Raw genomic sequence first — 21,574 nt, forward strand, 5'->3', positions numbered from 1 at the left:
CTGACTTTTTTTATAAACCTTTTAATAGCAAAATATTTTTAATACTAAATCTTATTTTTCTTCTGCATCAACTGAAATAATCCCTACATACATTTCAATTTTACACTTCGTTCTTATTCAGTTTGAACAGGCCAATACTAGAGTGTAGTTTAGTATATAAAAAAGTGAAACAAATTTATAAACTATCTTTAGTCCTGCAAGATTAAAAACTTGTGTGCCATCATGAAGCTGAAAATTTTAAGTAAGAGATTCCCAATTGAGGACATTACCAGAACAAACAATGTGACAACTAATATGTAAATTATGATGTGACTTGAGAAGTTAAAGTGCCTGTGAAATGGCTGCTATTTTCACGCCTAAAATTATCAATTGGTACATAAATATTGTTAATTTTTAAGTTTCTAAGCATGAATTATTTTTTTTTAGTGAAAAAATGTGTTTTAAACTCAGTCTATGGCAACTTTATTTTTGTGTATTTTAAAACGAGGCTCCTCATTAGCTTCTCATTTGCATACATAAATTCCCCTTGTGACGTCAGAAGGGGAAGTCGCATGGCAGCTTGCATTGCCGATACGTGTAAATAAGGCAAATTTCTTGTGCAGTTTTCTCGTCTTTGACTATATTGTCACTTATGTACTTGTTCGTCGAGGAAGAATGGGCCATAATGAACACATAGTATCAATTGTTGTTGCATGAGGTTGAGTTAGATGCGAAATATGTCCGTTCTGGTGTAGCTGGCACCGTGATCATTACTGACACCGGCGGACGTTTGTACACTGTTGCTGGACAAAATAGAATTTGACGTCGGAATTATCTCGTTATTTAGCAGGTTACTCAGCACGTCACTACACTGTTTTATTTCATCGATCGTCTGAGTAAAACTTTCAAAATTAAAATAAAAGAGAACATATTTTGACATTCTAAACATTAGACGATAGTGATCACTATAAAATAATTAAAAAAACGACAAATCACAGTTACTAAATAAATGACAGCCGCGTGGAAATAAATTGACATTTTGTTGAAATAGGTGAACGCGTCGGGTCACGGCGAGGGCAAGTGCGTTAAAAGCGGCGTTTAATTGGATAACAAAAATAATCGAGATCGACACACATACAGATATAATTATAACATCATATTAAAACTTTATTTGGTGAAATACATTGACCAAGCCTGGATTCTTATTTCATAAATTATTACGCAGATCAAGCTGCAAGCATGGAGGTAAAAAAGAACAGAGGTGTGAATTTGACATTCAACACCAATCACCAAACAATTCAGAAACATTTAGCCTTCGAAAATGAAAACAGTTAGCAGTGTGTAAGGGCTGTGTAATTTCCTGTTTGTCCGATGCTTCGTTTTCGTGTCACTGTCAAAATTAACAGGGACTAAATGGTCTCTATAAAACGATAACCAGGATCGCAAAAAAAGTCAACTGATTTGAAACACTTGCCGGACGTCTCTCTATCTTCTGAAATCCGCCTCGGTGATCATGGGCTAGTCCGGAATCTAATTCTTTCAAAAGTGTTGCGCCAGGTTTACGTTGTCGGCGTTTCTCTTTAAACCTAGTCGTTTTTTTTATAGACGAGGACAGTTTTTCCCCAAAAAATGAATCTAAGGTTAAGTGATGATGCACCTTCAGATCGATTAGAAACGTGTGAATACTTAAACTACGACTATACGTTTCACTGCAACTGCCCACAACACAACATCTAAAAACTCTCTCTCAAAAAAAAAAATAAAATAGACAAAAAAAAAGAAAAAACGCCGACCGAAAAATGTATATCGTTTAAAAGTATACTGAACGACCAGTCTTATTACGGCTCAGGGGTATGGCTTCCTCTCACATTTTGTCATTTGGTGGCGCACTTTCGGCGAGAGTCGGAAATCCGGAAACAGTCGACCGTTTCACGATAGGTGGGCGTGGCTACAACACGAGAAATATCCCAAATTTACTTGGATACGAGTAATCATTTTCAGCAAAAACATCAATAACTACCCTTTTCAGTGGAACACAGATCTAAAATGGGAAACGCGAGGGTGGGCATTGCACAGGCACTTTAAGTTAAAGATAAAGCACTAATTAATTTAAATAATAATTTTAAATATAGAGAAATGTTCAGAAAAATATGCTTTCTTGAGTTCGAAAAATTAATGACCAAATACCAAAAAGTTAAAGTGTTATTGACATTCATCTTAAATTCTCTGAATTTATTTTATTATGAAAACTATCAATTTGTTTGTAGGATAGAGACCATGGTACTGTACTATTATTGGAAGGCAGTGTATATAGTTTCAATAAATAAATAAATACCGGTAAATAAATTAATACCGGTAAATAAATAAATAAATAAATAAATAAATAAATAAATAAATAAATAAATAAATAAATAAATAAATAAATAAATAAATAAATAAATAAATAAATAAATAAAGGTGTATTAAAATTGACTTTTGAATGATCTACTAACATTTGTTAATAAAATATTATAGTAACAGTACTTTATTTTTAAGTCTATACTGCATGTATATCAAAATAATGATTTTTATATGCTGCAATAATCAGGGTGGGGGTCAGGTGTTGAGTATAATGGAATCAAGTGCTATGTGTGAACCATGTCACTAATTTATATTCACTTATTATGGCTATTTAGCTTTGCTATAAATGTTTATAGAATTGTAATTAAGTTCATACATGTACAAGGAAAACAACACACACCTTGCCATCATACACACAACATACATCAAAAAAGTTTTGCTTTGTCCACCAGCCTGGTGACTACCAATTTCACACTATTTTGTTAGTTATTTCCACATCAATTCATGCCTTCAGATCACATGTAGTGATATAAATGGGTGTAATCTGCTCATTCAGCCAAATTAACAGTAGTGACATTAAAACAGGATGCAAGTGCCACAAGATCCTAATGGGACAGTGAGCGTGGATTTCATGCTAAGCCAAAGCTTAATCAGTAGTCAATTCTCAAAATATATTTCAAATGAATGTTTCAAAACATGTAAAATTGATAATTCAATTATTTTATTTACGGCATGTTCTCATGACTTGAGGGTTTGTGGCGCCCTCTATAGTTCATTTATAACTTCCAAACTTTCACAACCAACCACAAGAAAGGAAAACCTTATACCCTAGAAAATGAAAAATAAATCAATTCATTATAAAACTGTTACCATGGCAACTTACCCGAAAATCTTCATCAATTATATCAAATCTGGCATCCATACTTCTAGATAAGGCACCCTGTAAAATACACAAAGTAGTCATGAAAGAGAATTAAAGTCAAGCAAAACAGAAAAGAAGTTTTACTCTCCATTGTCATTTTGAAACTTTCACCTCACACATTTTGTTTGCATATTTGCATATCAAGAGTGTGCCACCTATGGTAGAATAGGAAAATGTTTTTGTTTTTATACATTATGTTTTCTTGTTCCGAAACAATGTTGAGTGAATGTATTCAAAAACATAATAATCTTAGTACCAAAAGAAAATTAATTAAACGGTGTCGTCACATCATTTTTGATTTTCCCCTAAAATGAGAAGCAAAACCTATTTTTTTTATTGTACACAACCCACAGCATGTACAAAAACGTATGACTTTAAAGTCGTATACAACTAGCATGCGATTTCTGATGTAAACAATAACAAGAAGAAAGGCAGTTTTCTGCTTTTATTGAATTATTTAATTTAAAAAAAAATGTACTCAAACATCACTTTGAATGATGTATACATGTATGTGGCATGCTGATTGGAATGAGAAATAATTAGAATTTTTTAAATGCAAGAAGATTGTAATACACAGCATAGACAGCTGTACAAATACAACAATGCATTGTATGTAAGGTTGACACCAACGAATTATAGCAATAAAAACAAAACAAGAAAATGATAATGTTAAACTTTGGGACACATAGCTGGCCCATCTTGTGGTTCTTACTACAAGTAAAAGAGATACCGTAGTACTGGATTAGTTTCACAGTTGCCGTAGTCGCTTCCCTGTTTACATGATTGAAACTCCTGTTAATTAGGGTTTCGAGCCCATTTGGTCGAAACCCTATTGAAATTGTTCCGTTTATTATTATGATTCCGCCTAAATTTTTGGTCACGCTTTATGTCAACGCTGTTGGACCGATCAGCTCCATACTTGCCACATTGGTAAAGCTGGATGAGATCTGGTGCATATCCTAAGTTCAGACACATTGGTCACATGACCAGGCCGCCATCTTGGATTAAAGGCGAAATTTTCAATGCCGAATTGCATACCTTTCTGAGGGTCTGAGTGCTCCAATTTTTTTATGATAGTAGCAGTGTGACAAGGGCTACAAATTTCATCAAAAAAAACTTTAGCGGTCACGTGACTTTTTTTTAAAGAATTTTTTAAAATTTTGTTTTGCATCTCATTTGCATAATTTTCGACTAATTAACTAACCCTGCATAACTTTGAAAGATCATATGACATAGTATTTAATTCCAAAATATGGAGTCCAGGCGATAAGCCGTTTTTTATAAGAAGATTTTAGAATGTTTTTTTCATATTTTTTTGTTCTTTTATATGGTCACGTGACCTCATTTTATAGACATAATTGCAATATCTCAAGCACTGTTACAGATAGGAACATGCAACCAGTGCAATATTGAAGTGATGATACATGAAATTTTACTAACGAACAAGATGACCATATATGGTCATGTGACCTCATCAAATATGCATTAACGTAATATATCAAGCACTGTTACAGACGGGAACATGCAACCTGTGCAATATCGAAGCTATGAGACGAGAGATGTGACTAACTAATGTGATGAACATATATGGTCATGTGACCTCATCAAATATGCATTAATGTTATATCTCAAGCACTGTTACAGATAGGAACATGTAACCAGTGCAATATTGAAGTTATTGCACAACAGATGTGACTAATGTGATGAACATATATGGTCATGTGACCTCATCAAATATGCATAAATGTAATAACTCAAGAGCTGTTACAGACAGGAACATGCAACCAGTGCAGTATTGAAGTTATTGCACAAGAGAGGTGAATAACATATCCGATGACCATATGTGGTCATGTGACCTCATCAAATATGCATAAATGTAATAACTCAAGCCCTGTTACAGATAGGAACATGCAACCAGTGCAGTATTGAAGATATTGCACAACAGAGGTGACTAACATATTCGATGACCATATGTGGTCATGTGACCTCATCAAATATGCATATATGTAATAACTCAAGAGCTGTTACAGACAGGAACATGCAACCAGTGCAGTATTGAAGGTATTGCACAAGAGATGTGACTAACATATCCAATGACCATATATGGTCATGTGACCTCATCAAATATGCATATATGTAATAACTCAAGAGCTGTTACAGACAGGAACATGCAACCAGTGCAGTATTGAAGGTATTGCACAACAGAGGTGACTAACATATCCAATGACCATATATGGTCATGTGACCTCATCAAATATGCATATATGTAATAACTCAAGAGCTGTTACAGACAGGAACATGCAACCAGTGCAGTATTGAAGGTATTGCACAAGAGATGTGACTAACATATCCGATGACCATATGTGGTCATGTGACCTCATCAAATATGCATATATGTAATAACTCAAGAGCTGTTACAGACAGGAACATGCAACCAGTGCAGTATTGAAGGTATTGCACAAGAGATGTGACTAACATATCCAATGACCATATATGGTCATGTGACCTCATCAAATATGCATATATGTAATAACTCAAGAGCTGTTACAGACAGGAACATGCAACCAGTGCAGTATTGAAGGTATTGCACAAGAGATGTGACTAACATATCCAATGACCATATATGGTCATGTGACCTCATCAAATATGCATATATGTAATAACTCAAGCACTGTTACAGACAGGAACATGCAACCAGTGCAGTATTGAAGGTATTGCACAACAGAGGTGACTAACATATCCGATGACCATATGTGGTCATGTGACCTCATCAAATATGCATATATGTAATAACTCAAGAGCTGTTACAGACAGGAACATGCAACCAGTGCAGTATTGAAGGTATTGCACACAGAGGTGACTAACATATCCGATGACCATATATGGTCATGTGACCTCATCAAATATGCATATATGTAATAACTCAAGCACTGTTACAGACAGGAACATGCAACCAGTGCAGTATTGAAGGTATTGCACAACAGAGGTGACTAACATATCCGATGACCATATGTGGTCATGTGACCTCATCAAATATGCATAAATGTAATAACTCAAGCACTGTTACAGACAGGAACATGCAACCAGTGCAGTATTGAAGGTATTGCACAAGAGAGGTGACTAACATATCCAATGACCATATATGGTCATGTGACCTCATCAAATATGCATATATGTAATAACTCAAGCACTGTTACAGACAGGAACATGCAACCAGTGCAGTATTGAAGGTATTGCACAAGAGAGGTGACTAACATATCCGATGACCATATATGGTCATGTGACCTCATCAAATATGCATATATGTAATAACTCAAGAGCTGTTACAGACAGGAACATGCAACCAGTGCAGTATTGAAGGTATTGCACAAGAGATGTGACTAACATATCCAATGACCATATATGGTCATGTGACCTCATCAAATATGCATATATGTAATAACTCAAGAGCTGTTACAGACAGGAACATGCAACCAGTGCAGTATTGAAGGTATTGCACAAGAGATGTGACTAACATATCCAATGACCATATATGGTCATGTGACCTCATCAAATATGCATATATGTAATAACTCAAGCACTGTTACAGACAGGAACATGCAACCAGTGCAGTATTGAAGGTATTGCACAACAGAGGTGACTAACATATCCGATGACCATATGTGGTCATGTGACCTCATCAAATATGCATATATGTAATAACTCAAGAGCTGTTACAGACAGGAACATGCAACCAGTGCAGTATTGAAGGTATTGCACACAGAGGTGACTAACATATCCGATGACCATATATGGTCATGTGACCTCATCAAATATGCATATATGTAATAACTCAAGCACTGTTACAGACAGGAACATGCAACCAGTGCAGTATTGAAGGTATTGCACAACAGAGGTGACTAACATATCCGATGACCATATGTGGTCATGTGACCTCATCAAATATGCATAAATGTAATAACTCAAGCACTGTTACAGACAGGAACATGCAACCAGTGCAGTATTGAAGGTATTGCACAAGAGAGGTGACTAACATATCCAATGACCATATATGGTCATGTGACCTCATCAAATATGCATATATGTAATAACTCAAGCACTGTTACAGACAGGAACATGCAACCAGTGCAGTATTGAAGGTATTGCACAAGAGAGGTGACTAACATATCCAATGACCATATATGGTCATGTGACCTCATCAAATATGCATAAATGTAATAACTCAAGAGCTGTTTCAGACAGGAACATTCAACCAGTGCAGTATTGAAGGTATTGCACAACAGAGGTGACTAACATATCCAATGACCATATGTGGTCATGTGACATTAAATATGCGTAATTGTAATACCTTAAGCACTGTTACAGACAGGAACATGGACATGTTTAGTATGAAGGCCATGCAATTCCTTTAATATATTCTTGTCAATGATGCTGATTTTGGAACGCTGCGTCACGGGGCTCGAAACCCGACATTGCTGCAACGCAGCTATATTTGTATCTGTAATTCTTGTATCAATATAACTTCACACTTTATGACGTGACCTGTGAATATTTTTTGAGATAACTTACTTGTATATTTGGAACACTAGCAGTCTTTCTCAAGGGTCTTCCTTGAGCTGCTAGTTTTTCTTTAATAACGACTTCTTGTCTCAATCTGTCTAAGGCTAGTATACTCTCCACAGCTGATACTCCTTTGGTATATTTCTCTATGTATGTCTCCCCATCCGCAGTTCCTCCTTCATCTGCCCCTGAAGCAGCCATTAATGCTAATGATTCTCTGTCCTCTGGATCTTCAGAAGCCTAGATGAAAAAAACAGTTTGCAAAGATTCACATTAGTCATTTCTACTGATATAAATTTACATTCATCATTTTTACTGATATAGATTTACATTTGTCACTTGTCTTATCGGGTTTTGGAAGGTGATTAAGAAAGAAAATCATGAAAAAGACCTACTTATAATAATCAGATAAAAAAGAAATCACAGAGCACTTGCAACACATAATTGTTGATTAACATGCATACAGATTTTCATTGATATTTGCTAATGAATTTCTGAGAAAATGCTGGTAATACACAGACACACAAATGATAGGACAAAGTCTAAAGTTAATAGTCCCCTTTTCAGGCTGCGGTAATGATAGTGGTGATTTATACCATGAAATAATGAATAAGTACATCATTCATTATCATAAGTATTGTGTTACAAAGTCAGTCTAGAGTTCAACTGAGCTAAAATACAGCAATTACATCACTAACTAAATCAGCTTTGAGAGTGAGTGTGTGTGTTGCTGTTAAATTCTATTACCTTTGGTATATTTGAAACTACTTCATATGTAACTCCACAGGAATGGCACGACTCCGGCTAAAATACAAATAAGAATGCAATCAGATATTGACACATCAATACAAATATTATAAGAAATATAGAATCATTAACAAAATTATGTTTGAATGGTTTATCACAGATTTCTTCCATATGCCTATGCCTTATATGCCTATAAGAGAGGGATTCTGGGAGTTTGATGCTCCTACATTTCTCACCAGACTGCTATCTTTACTTGTTAAGAATCACACTCAACTACTGACAAACCTCATCACTGTCACACTAACTATTTTCTGAATGAATCACACTCAACTACTCGACTACAAACCTCATCACTGTCACACTAACTATTTTCTGAATGAAACCCTCTATGATGCACATCAAACAGTTTTTTTCTTAATTTTCAAGCCATAACTTCTCTACCTCCTATTCTTATAATTTCTCTCTGAACCATTCTTCATCACCCAGTCTAGTTGTACATGTTGGGGCTTCTTGTTCCAAAATTAGCATAGATAGAAGCCCACATACCTTATTTCTAGCACTGATACTCAATGCAGGGTGATTCTTGCACTTAAGCAGCTTCACATCTACCAAAGCACATTGATATACACTCAAACCTGTGTATAGTGACAACTTAAGGAACTTCTTTATAGTCAGGTGGTCTTTATATAGAGGTTGAACTTATTTTTTATGGAATGCCAACTCATATTTTGAAATATTTGTCAAGTAAATAATGAGATGGTGGTGTTGCAACAGAAGTAAATTTATGTGAGTTGATTCAAATCAAAATCAGATAAGTTTGACTTGAGAACAGAATGCAAATTTATGTGAGCTGATTCAAATCAAAATCAGATAAGTTTGACTTGAGAACAGAAGTAAATTTATGTGAGTTGATTCAAATCAAAATCAGATAAGTTTGCCTTAAGAACAGAATGCAAATTATTCCATTCTTCAAATCAAAATAAGACAGGCAGTTATATCTTGGCACCTTCTTAACCTTTTCATCACCAATTCACAAATAGTCCTTTTTATATGCCACACTTTCTTTCAGGAAGACTGGTACAAAAATAGCCAAATTTTTTGAGTAAAAACTGAAATCGACGCAAATTTAGGGTTCATTTCTAGAACTCTTAAAGAAAAATTCTGTTTACTGTCATCAATGAAAGATGTGCTGTATTACACAGACATTGCAAATATTCTTACCATTCGGTAAAACTTTTTTCGAAAGGTAAAAGAAAAGCTCTGCTTCTTATAAATATTGACACAGATGCGTTTCCGTAGCACCATCTCCATGGCAGCAGGATGACTCAGTCTGGCTACAACTTTGACTATTAGATAGACTCTCTCATTAGTACCAGTAACACGATTCAGATTCAGTGAGTCATGAATTGATGAATCCCATGATGCAACAGCACTCACCTGCGAGAGACGCAAATTCAACTGTAAACAAATAGTTAATTAAGAAGTGAAATTGACAAACAAATTATACTTGATTACATTACAGTACAGTACAGTGTTGAATATTGAATTTCTCATTAGTTGACTGATACTACATGCTGCTCTGTTACAGTACAGTGTTGAATATTGAATTTCTCATTAGTTGACTGATACTACAAGCTGCTCTGTTACAGTACAGTGTTAAATATTGAATTTCTCATTAGTTGACTGATACTACAAGCTGCTCTGTTACAGTACAGTGTTAAATATTGAATTTCTCATTAGTTGACTGATACTACATGCTGCTCTGTTACAGTACAGTGTTAAATATTGAATTTCTCATTAGTTGACTGATACTACATGCTGCTCTGTTACAGTACAGTGTTAAATATTGAATTTCTCATTAGTTGACTGATACTACATGCTGCTCTGTTACAGTACAGTGTTGAATATTGAATTTCTCATTAGTTGACTGATACTACATGCTGCTCTGTTACAGTACAGTGTTGAATATTGAATTTCTCATTAGTTGACTGATACTACATGCTGCTCTGTTACAGTACAGTGTTGAATATTGAATTTCTCATTAGTTGACTGATACTACATGCTGCTCTGTTACAGTACAGTGTTGAATATTGAATTTCTCATTAGTTGACTGATACTACATGCTGCTCTGTTACAGTACAGTGTTGAATATTGAATTTCTCATTAGTTGACTGATACTACATGCTGCTCTGTTACAGTACAGTGTTGAATATTGAATTTCTCATTAGTTGACTGATACTACATGCTGCTCTGTTACAGTACAGTGTTGAATATTGAATTTCTCATTAGTTGACTGATACTACATGCTGCTCTGTTACAGTACAGTGTTGAATATTGAATTTCTCATTAGTTGACTGATACTACATGCTGCTCTGTTACAGTACAGTGTTGAATATTGAATTTCTCATTAGTTGACTGATACTACATGCTGCTCTGTTACAGTACAGTGTTGAATATTGAATTTCTCATTAGTTGACTGATACTACATGCTGCTCTGTTACAGTACAGTGTTAAATATTGAATTTCTCATTAGTTGACTGATACTACATGCTGCTCTGTTACAGTACAGTGTTGAATATTGAATTTCTCATTAGTTGACTGATACTACATGCTGCTCTGTTACAATAAAACTAGTGCAATGAACAAATTATAATTAATCAAATATAATGAAATTTACAAAACAAATTATAAATAATTATTAAATTGATTAAAATAGGACAACAAATAATCACAATTGAGAAATATTTTATTAACTCATAGTTGTCCAGGTATGTCCTTCTCTTAGAGTCATTATTTTTTTGCTATCCAAATTAAAATGATAATATTCAGTATACATTGTACTCCTGCCACCCATACCTTGTCAAAGCTAACACTAGAAATTAGGTGTAATTCAACTGCCATTACTAGTTTTCATAAAAAAATAATATTATTTTATTATCAGTTTGTATTCCTATACTTAGCCTATCAGAAAGTAGAGGCCAAAATGTCTATTCTCACCCACCAAATAATACATGCTTTCATACAGCATATAGATTTTAATAAGTAGGATTATACAATGGTTACATTAACGTTGACAGATCCTTGTAAGGAATTAGTGTGACATTAAAAATAAAGACTGATAAAACCATGACATCAAATATTTTACCAGCTACTTGAGTAATACATGTGAATAAATAAACAGCAAATGTGATTGGTTGCATCACAATCATCAGCTACATATTTATGGTACACCAAAACATTTGCATATTGTGGATAGAAATGGAGGATTTCACAAAAGTTACAAACACGCATATCCTGGCATATAGAAATGGAGAATTTCACAAAAGTTACAAACACGCATATCCTGGCATATAGAAATGGAGAATTTCACAAAAGTTACAAACACGCATATCCTGGCATATAGAAATGGAGGATTTCACAAAAGATACAAACACGCATATCTTGGCACAGTGCAAAAAAACAAAACAATCCAGTAAAACTCAGACTTCACTTTCCTAAAGAGATCTATTAAAAACAAGTCATTGTCAATGACACGTCCCCGTTCCGTTCATATTTGAGTGACATATACATTCAAAGCAGATCATGACCGAAATGCACTTGCATATGTACAACACATTGTGCTAAATCTGAACAAAATCCATCCATGCATGACTGAGATCCGGTTCTGGAATTGTGAAAATACGTGATTTTGATGCATTTTCGGCCTTAAAATGGCTATCATTCCGCTATTGTTAAGCAGATCATGAAACAAATGCACATATCTATTTGTGACATGATGTACCATGTGTGTGTGAAGTTTGAACTTGATCAATCCAGACATGTCTTGGATACGGATCCAGAACTGAATTCTTTAACAAAATGGCCGCCAGTCGGCCATTTCGAACTTGATCCGAAAAAAAAAAGACGTGCATCAAGGTCCTATTATGTTTAATGTATGTACCAAATTTGAACAAAATCCATCCATGCATAACTGAGATACGGGTCCGGAATGGTGAAAATGTGCGATTTCAATGCATATTCGGCCTTAAAGCGGCCCCCATTTGGCTATCGTTAATGAGATCATGAAACAAATGCACATACATATTTGTGACATGATGTACCTTGTGTGTGTGAAGTTTGAACTTGATCAATCCAGACATGTCTCGGATACGGATCCAGAACTGAATTCTTTAAAACAAAATGGCCGCCAGTCGGCTATTTCGAACTTGATCCGAAAAAAAAAATGACGTGCATCAAGGTCCTATTATGTTTAATGTATGTACCAAATTTGAACAAAATCCGTCCATGCATAACTGAGATCCGGGTCCGGAATGGTGAAAATGTGCGATTTTGATGCATTTTCGGCCTTAAAATGGTCGCTATTCGGCTATCGTTAATCGAATCATGAAAAAAATGCATGTGCATATGTCCCATATAATGTGTGATGTATGAGTGAAGTTTGAATTTAATCGGTCCATGCATGTTCGAGATACAGGTGATCACGGACGGACGCACGGACGGACGGACGCACACAGGGCAAAACATAAGTCCCCGTTTTCGGACTGCGTCCGAACGGGGACTAATAATTAAATAATTATAATAAACGTTTCTTTACGCTACAGATACGTGTAAACAAAAATAGACACAAACAATATGGAAAACAACTGCAATAACAGAAATATTAAACTAATAAACATAATAATAATCGACTAGGTATGATGCTAGATGTAAATAAATATTCAGAAACAAAGTGAAAAAAGAAGTGAGCTCTTCATCGCTATCACAACTGGTCAGTGAATATATCGTGTTTGTTCGTTTCTATTTATGATGAATATCCAATTATAAACAAATCTTAGAACAATAAATTATTATTATTACTGAGTAATCTCATTAAGATCTTCAAGGACATCAAATATATAAAATTCATTTTTAGAAATGTGATCATAAATTTCAACGCTTGTATGGAAGTACAAAAAAGTGACAAAATATTTCAAGTCACAAATAAACACAGTGATAATAGAAATGTTATACCTATTATTATACATTCGGCAGTCACCATAAGTTACAGCATGCCATAACACAGTATTTGCATACTACCTTATTAGGAAATGCAAACTCCAAATAAGGACAATTATGCAATATCTCAAGATGGCAAGCACATTCCAAAACAAAGTTCAAGTGAGAAGGTTCTACAGATTTTCACCACTTTTTCTTATTCCTATGTTTCACACACCAAGCAATGTATAATAATAGGAATATGAGTATAGTGCAAAGTAAGCACTCTGACAGTATGTGGGTACATCAATCTCTGCTACACATAAATTAAGACTTTCTGTGCACTGTCTTGTGCACACTTTGCAGCATTCTTGTAAGAACCTCACATTGCATTGAAGGTATTAAACACTAATTTCTACTTACATCTTTATCACAGTATTTAACAATTGGTAAATTATAAAACTTGGTTCCATGTTCTTTTGGTAGAATAGAGTTTGTACCTGCAGGCTGAGCTCCATCTAGTAGACATGTGGAGCCCATTTCATCAGCTGTAAAAAAACAAACAGTGGTTTGCATCAAAATTAAAAAAAATTATAACAGCTTTGTCAGGTCTGCATGTTCTAAAAACTCCAAAATTTCACCTGCTCAAATTATTCACCTTTTCACCACCAGTTCCCTTTTTTCATCACAAAGTCACAAAATAGTCCTGTTTATAGTCTGCACTTTCCTTCAGAAGATTGGGACAAAAATAGCAACATTTTTGGAGTAAAACTGAAAATTGACTGAAATTTTCTTTGTTAATGTAAAAAAAATGTGGGCGAGAAAGTCTGGTGGTGAAAAGGTTAATCAACAGATTTTTGTAAATTAATGTTTTCTAAACTTCTGATGAATTACAGAATTGTTCTTTTGTCAATCTTACATTTTTCTTCTAAGACCTACAGTTTAACACCAATTTTAACTTTAATGAGAACCAATATCGATGAGTGCAGGTATGGAGTACTTGGAACGGATGATGTAGGAATCAAACTGTGATTAGTAAATGATCATGTAGACTAGCTGATATTTCTGAGTTTGTAACAGCATTGCAGCAACAACATCTTATTCAATCATGGTTTGATACAAAAAATGTTATTTCTCTGGTTTGATAAAACTTACTTTTATTTTGAGTGAATGTTTTAGAACACCTGAATCGATTTTGTATGAAGCTCATAGACAAGAGTAGATCTACCTTAGAATCTTTCGACCTGATAGGTCAAGAATGCCATTAATCAATCAAAACACTGGGTGTCACTGCCGGCAGTTTTTCAATTATTTGTGGTCACAGAAATGTTGCTTTTCTGGCAGCAAATGTCGTTTTTGTAATAACTGATTTTAACTCTAATTTCGAAAAGTGAGGATTTAACATGATTTTGTATTCTGAAAACCTGACCATTCTTATAATAATTATTAAAATGTGATCAGTGAAAACATTGCAATCCAAAAATGTCACAACTTTGAATGATCAGTGCAAACTAAATTATATAAATCATACCGTTCAAATCTAAAAATAAGACTGGTATATGTGTTTCCATTCCTAATGGTGGATTCCACTCTGCTGGGGCACCAGGGATACCACTGTTAGCTGCTGGTACAAGCACTGCATTACGCTCCTCAGTTAGAGACACCCACTGATTAATTAAACTGGCTTCACGTTCAACATCAGTATCGTTTTTTTCTGCAACAAAAAAAATGTACATATATTAAAGAAATCCTCCAAGAATAGGAATCATGGGCATATGGTGCGGCTGTATTTACTCTGTCAGGAAAATGTGTGCATTAATAAATTTATGAAACCAGTTGGCAGTATAAAATTCAGGGTTTATACACCAGAAATGAAATATAATTACAGAACTTTGCAGACAATTTTTTTATCACTTTCAGTTAATTTTCAAATCGGATTTATGGATTAGGATTCAAAATGAAGTCAAGATAAAGTTGGACGCCATCATACTTGGATGATTAATATACAGCTTTAAATTTAAAATAAAAATTTAAATTATTATTAAATTTAAATTAAATTTTAATGCAAAGAAAGGCTTGTCAAAAGTTACCTGTGCTGGTGTCTGGTAAGAAACTACTAACACTAAATGTAATAATATCTTAGATGAAACAAATAAAATAGAACATCTCTAACCTGATTTGTTAATTATTTTATGTATTTGTTCATCCAAGTATTCCCTTCTCCTCATTAGAGCTTCTGACCATTTTTCTCTAAGCCTTGTCAGATCTTCATCTTGGTAGCTATCCAATCCCTTCTGTAGTTTGGATCTACCACAAATACTGCCTACAGATATGCCAGTAATGGCTTCACATACTAATGGTAATGTGCCTGAATCTTGTACAGGTTTGACTTTCACACACACCCTGCGAGAATGACCCTAGCAATGCAAGAATATTACAATATGTTATCAGTTTCTTTAAGCCCCACTCAGCATGTTACTGAACATTAAGCAAAATGGACAATACTTGAAAAATATTGGTAAAAAAACAGTCACAGTAAGGGTTGGGGTTAATGGTTACTGCAGAACAGTAGAGGTAAAAGTTGATATGACACTGCCACAAATAGTTAAGGTGTGCCAATGACAAAACAAAAAAATATTCATTGATATCTGTAGTAATCTTGAAAAACATCTCACTATTATAGTTAAAATTAAATTCACATTTTAAAAACAAAATAAATATGAAAAAAGGAACATTTTTTGTGTGCCTACATATACATACAATCTTTATTTTTTCTTCCCAGCAGTCAACAAGTTGACCCAACTTGATTTCCATTTTGGCTCAAGAAGGCATACTGCCAGAGAAGTGTACCATAACAAGTCATTGTCAATGACACGTCCCCGTTCCGTTCATATTTGAGTGACATATACATTCAAAGCAGATCATGACCAAAATCTCAGACCACTTTCAGTGGTCTGATCCGAAATGCACCTGCATATGTACAACACATTGTATGATGTGTGTGAAGTGTGGTCTTGATCGGTTCAGGCATGCCTGAGATATGGATGCTGAACTGTATTCAGTTAAAACCAGATTTGGAAAATAAAACAATGTGATTCAAGGTACCATAATGTACAATGTATGCATGAAGTGTGAACTAAATTCACCCATGGTGAATATGTGCAATTTTGACGAATATTTGACCTTAAAAGGACTGGCCCAAATGCACAGGCATATGTATGATATATTGTATGATGTGTATGTGAAGTTTGAACTTGATCTGTCCAGACATGTCCGAGATATGGATCGAAAACTAAATTCTTTAAAACAAAATGGCCGCCAGTCGGCCATTTCGAACTTGATCCGAAAAAAAAAGACGTGCATCAAGCTTATATTATGTTTAATGTATGTACCAAATTTGAACAAAATCCGTCCATGCATAACTGAGATCTGGGTCCGGAATGGTGAAAATGTGCGATTTCAATGCATTTTCAGCCTTAAAGCAGCCGCAATTTGGCTATCGTTAATGAGATCATGAAACAAATGCACAAACATATTTGTGACATGATGTACCTTGTGTGTGTGAAGTTTGAACTCGATCAATTCAGGCATGTCTCAGATACGGATCCAGAACTGAATTCTTTAAAACAAAATGGCCGCCAGTCGGCCATTTCAAACCCAATCCAAAAAAAAAAAAAAAATGACGTGCATCAAGCTTATATTATGTTTAATATATGTATTAAATCTGAACAAAATCCATCCATGTATAACTAAGATCCGGGTCCGGAATGGTGAAAATGTGCGATTTCAATGCATTTTCAGCCTTAAAGCGGCCGCCATTTGGCTATCGTTAATGAGATCATAAAACAAATGCACATACATATTTGTGACATGATGTACCTTGTGTGTGTGAAGTTTGAACTCGATCAATTCAGGCATGTCTCAGATACGGATCCAGAACTGAATTCTTTAAAACAAAATGGCCGCCAGTCGGCCATTTCAAACCCAATCCAAAAAAAAAAAAAAATGACGTGCATCAAGCTTATAGTATGTTTAATATATGTACTAAATCTGAACAAAATCCGTCCATGCATAACTGAGATCCGGTTCCGGAATTGTGAAAATGTGCGATTTTGATTTTGCATTTTCGGCCTTAAAATGGCCGCTATTTGACTATCGTTAATTGGGTCATGAAAAAAATACATGTGCATATGTCCCATATAATGTGTGATGTATGAGTGAAGTTTGAACTTAATCGGTCTATGCATGTTTGAGATACAGGTGATCACGGACGCACACAGGGCAAAACATAAGTCCCCGTTTTCGGACTACGTCCGAACGAGGACTAAAAATGGTGCTTACCTGTCTTAATTGGAAGACACCACCAGTTAGCACCTCAGGCCTTGGTTGTAGTTCAACTGGAAAATATTCTCCTTGTTCATTCAGTTCTAACACTTCCAGCCATAATTCTATCTTTCGTGTTAATTCACCCCACCTATCACAATTTTGAGTGAAAATTTATGAAAATCAATAATACAAAGAAATGAACTATAAACAGTACTAGTTTTTAAAGAAAAGGAAAGAAAAACTGCCTCACATATCAAGATTACACATCCAGGGAAATACCCAATGATGGTCACAAGTCCTGGTATACTAACAATTTGCATGCATTATAAAAGCAGTTCATTTTTATTTTATTTTGTAAAGAAAAGCGTAGGGGAAAACAAAATTCAGGTACTTCAGATATACTTGAGATATGTTTACCTGTCAGCTAATGACCGTGACTTTGCATGTAAGCTATCAACTTCCCATCCAGATGGCTTAGCATCAAATCCAGCACTCCGATGTCCCCATACTTCTACTGCTAATGAACCTTCTAATGCATGTTCTATGAATTCCTCAGTTACATTCACAGTGTATTCCTACAACACAGACAATATACAAGCAAGGTTATAGTCAGTTATGATCTGAACTTTCAATTAAATCTAACATTAAAGTTGTGGCTACTTTATACTTAAAGGGCGTCGCACGGCGTCATGTTTGGCATGAGACTCAACATGTGTAAAATCCATTGTTTGTTTATATGAAATTCGAACATCCGCTGTGCAACTACTACTGCCATTTAATAGAGTTCACAAATTGAATTTCAAGTGATGACATAGTACCGCACACATCTGACATAATGCCCAGGGTATGTGCGTGTTTCAGGAGGGTAGGCACTTAGCTGAGCACAACCACGTACCCCACGCACCAAACTCAAAAAAGGATACAAAGGACAATTGAAGTTTAAATTGAGGGGAATATTACGTCTCTTTGGAGAAAATAAAATTGCAATATTAGTTCTTTGTCATTGATTTCCACAACACTTTAATGAAGAAACAGAAATGGTCACAACAAATATGTACAGTTTATTCAAATTTTTGATTACGTACCACCAAAATTTATGATGTGAAATTTATTAGGGTTTGTGGATGATGTATGTATAAATGAATAAACAGTTGCAGTACAAGTTGACAAAAACTTTACCCTGACATGGTCAAACTTCATAGAATATTCAGGAATCTTTCTTCTTGTTGTAACTTGTTTTACAACAGGAGGCACAACACAATAGTCTTCTTCACCCCAGAATGTATACTGACAGAAGACAAAGTTAGCAAGACTTGGTGGCAGTCCTGAGGCATGTGATATCTTCAACTGAAAAAAAAATATCATGTTTTAATAAGCAACCGCTATATTGGGATTTTTATTATGGTGTAAAATATAATTCTGATTGGAATTTATTTTCACTGAAGTAAAAATACAAGTTCACACTGGTTTGCATATGAATTAATATGATGATAAATGAAAGTAAAATTAATTAATGTCAACCCAAGCTCTTATTTGGGTCACAAAATGAGTAATATACCACCAGTTTATTTATGTAGTCAAGAAGTAGTTGAGTTATTTAATTATTTGGGTCACAAAATGAGTAATATACCACCAGTTTATTTATGTAGTCAAGAAGTAGTTGAGTTATTTAATTATTTGGGTCTAAAATGAGTAATATACCACCAGTTTATTTATGTAGTCAAGAAGTAGTTGAGTTATTTAATTATTTGGGTCACAAAATGAGTAATATACCACCAGTTTATTTATGTAGTCAAGAAGTAGTTGAGTTATTTAATTATTTGGGTCTAAAATGAGTAATATACCACCAGTTTATTTATGTAGTCAAGAAGTAGTTGAGTTATTTAATTATTTGGGTCACAAAATGAGTAATATACCACCAGTTTATTTATGTAGTCAAGAAGTAGTTGAGTTATTTAATTATTTGGGTCTAAAATGAGTAATATACCACCAGTTTATTTATGTAGTCAAGAAGTAGTTGAGTTATTTAATTATTTGGGTCACAAAATGAGTAATATACCACCAGTTTATTTATGTAGTCAAGAAGTAGTTGAGTTATTTAATTATTTGGGTCACAAAATGAGTAATATACCACCAGTTTATTTATGTAGTCAAGAAGTAGTTGAGTTATTTAATTATTTGGGTCACAAAATGAGTAATATACCACCAGTTTATTTATGTAGTCAAGAAGTAGTTGAGTTATTTAATTATTTGGGTCACAAAATGAGTAATATACCACCAGTTTATTTATGTAGTCAAGAAGTAGTTGAGTTATTTAATTATTTGGGTCACAAAATGAGTAATATACCACCAGTTTATTTATGTAGTCAAGAAGTAGTTGAGTTATTTAATTATTTGGGTCTAAAATGAGTAATATACCACCAGTTTATTTATGTAGTCAAGAAGTAGTTGAGTTATTTAATTATTTGGGTCACAAAATGAGTAATATACCACCAGTTTATTTATGTAGTCAAGAAGTAGTTGAGTTATTTAATTATTTGGGTCACAAAATGAGTAATATACCACCAGTTTATTTATGTAGTCAAGAAGTAGTTGAGTTATTTAATTATTTGGGTCACAAAATGAGTAATATACCACCAGTTTATTTATGTAGTCAAGAAGTAGTTGAGTTATTTAATTATTTGGGTCACAAAATGAGTAATATACCACCAGTTTATTTATGTAGTCAAGAAGTAGTTGAGTTATTTAATTATTTGGGTCACAAAATGAGTAATATACCACCAGTTTATTTATGTAGTCAAGAAGTAGTTGAGTTATTTAATTATTTGGGTCACAAAATGAGTAATATACCACCAGTTTATTTATGTAGTCAAGAAGTAGTTGAGTTATTTAATTATTTGGGTCACAAAATGAGTAATATACCACCAGTTTATTTATGTAGTCAAGAAGTAGTTGAGTTATTTAATTATTTGGGTCACAAAATGAGTAATATACCACCAGTTTATTTATGTAGTCAAGAAGTAGTTGAGTTATTTAATTATTTGGGTCACAAAATTAGTAATATACCACCAGTTTATTTATGTAGTCAAGAAGTAGTTGAGTTATTTAATTATTTGGGTCACAAAATGAGTAATATACCACCAGTTTATTTATGTAGTCAAGAAGTAGTTGAGTTATTTAATTATTTGGGTCACAAAATTACTTTTTTTGATCTTAAAGACGAATTAGACGATATTGACATTGATCACCAGAGACATGTATTTTGTGTTCGTGCTAATCTGTTGTTGTGAACATTTGTGAACTGTAGCACTGAGGTTACGTAATTGTTATTTAAACTGTTCTAGGTTTTATTACTGTCAATTATGGTGTTCGTTTCAAAAGGCAACACTTAATGCCATGAGTGGATACTCATATGAATGCAGTGTCAGTACAATATGTGTTGTTAATCAAATACAAACATTCCCTTGTCTTAATAGAATGCTAGTATCGTTATTTACTGAACATGTTTATACCTCTACTAATTGTCTCTGTAATATTTAATAGTGACATACAAATGTACATTGGAAATCACTGTTGGTGAAGTACTGGAATAACTTGATTATTTGATTTTATAGCAAAAACTTAATGACTGTAATTTATTATAACTTTCTTTTTATCTTATTGTTTTGTAAATTATTTCATATGAACTCTGTCTGAAATAAAATTAATAATAATAATAATCTTTAC

The 21,574-nt window shown here is 34.0% G+C and overlaps 1 protein-coding gene across 2 annotated transcripts in view; it reads right to left on the reverse strand.

Moving 5' to 3' along the window:
- LOC100375782 (kinesin-like protein KIF13A) overlaps positions 1 to 21,574 on the reverse strand; it is a 165,214-nt gene that overhangs the window by 18,159 nt on the left and 125,481 nt on the right. For both annotated transcript variants that reach the window (XM_085508135.1, XM_085508136.1), the window contains exons 23-32: positions 19,028 to 19,195; positions 18,266 to 18,423; positions 17,864 to 17,996; positions 15,696 to 15,939; positions 15,054 to 15,236; positions 13,946 to 14,070; positions 9,770 to 9,985; positions 8,549 to 8,605; positions 7,811 to 8,041; positions 3,203 to 3,259 (exon numbers count right to left, since the gene is read on the reverse strand). In XM_085508135.1, the coding sequence (XP_085364261.1) occupies positions 3,203 to 3,259; positions 7,811 to 8,041; positions 8,549 to 8,605; positions 9,770 to 9,985; positions 13,946 to 14,070; positions 15,054 to 15,236; positions 15,696 to 15,939; positions 17,864 to 17,996; positions 18,266 to 18,423; positions 19,028 to 19,195 (1,572 nt within the window). The remainder of the gene's footprint in view (positions 1 to 3,202; positions 3,260 to 7,810; positions 8,042 to 8,548; positions 8,606 to 9,769; positions 9,986 to 13,945; positions 14,071 to 15,053; positions 15,237 to 15,695; positions 15,940 to 17,863; positions 17,997 to 18,265; positions 18,424 to 19,027; positions 19,196 to 21,574) is intronic.

This window comes from Saccoglossus kowalevskii, chromosome 14 (assembly GCF_978046115.1).
Source record: "Saccoglossus kowalevskii chromosome 14, keSacKowa6.1, whole genome shotgun sequence".
Lineage (NCBI taxonomy): Eukaryota > Metazoa > Hemichordata > Enteropneusta > Harrimaniidae > Saccoglossus > Saccoglossus kowalevskii.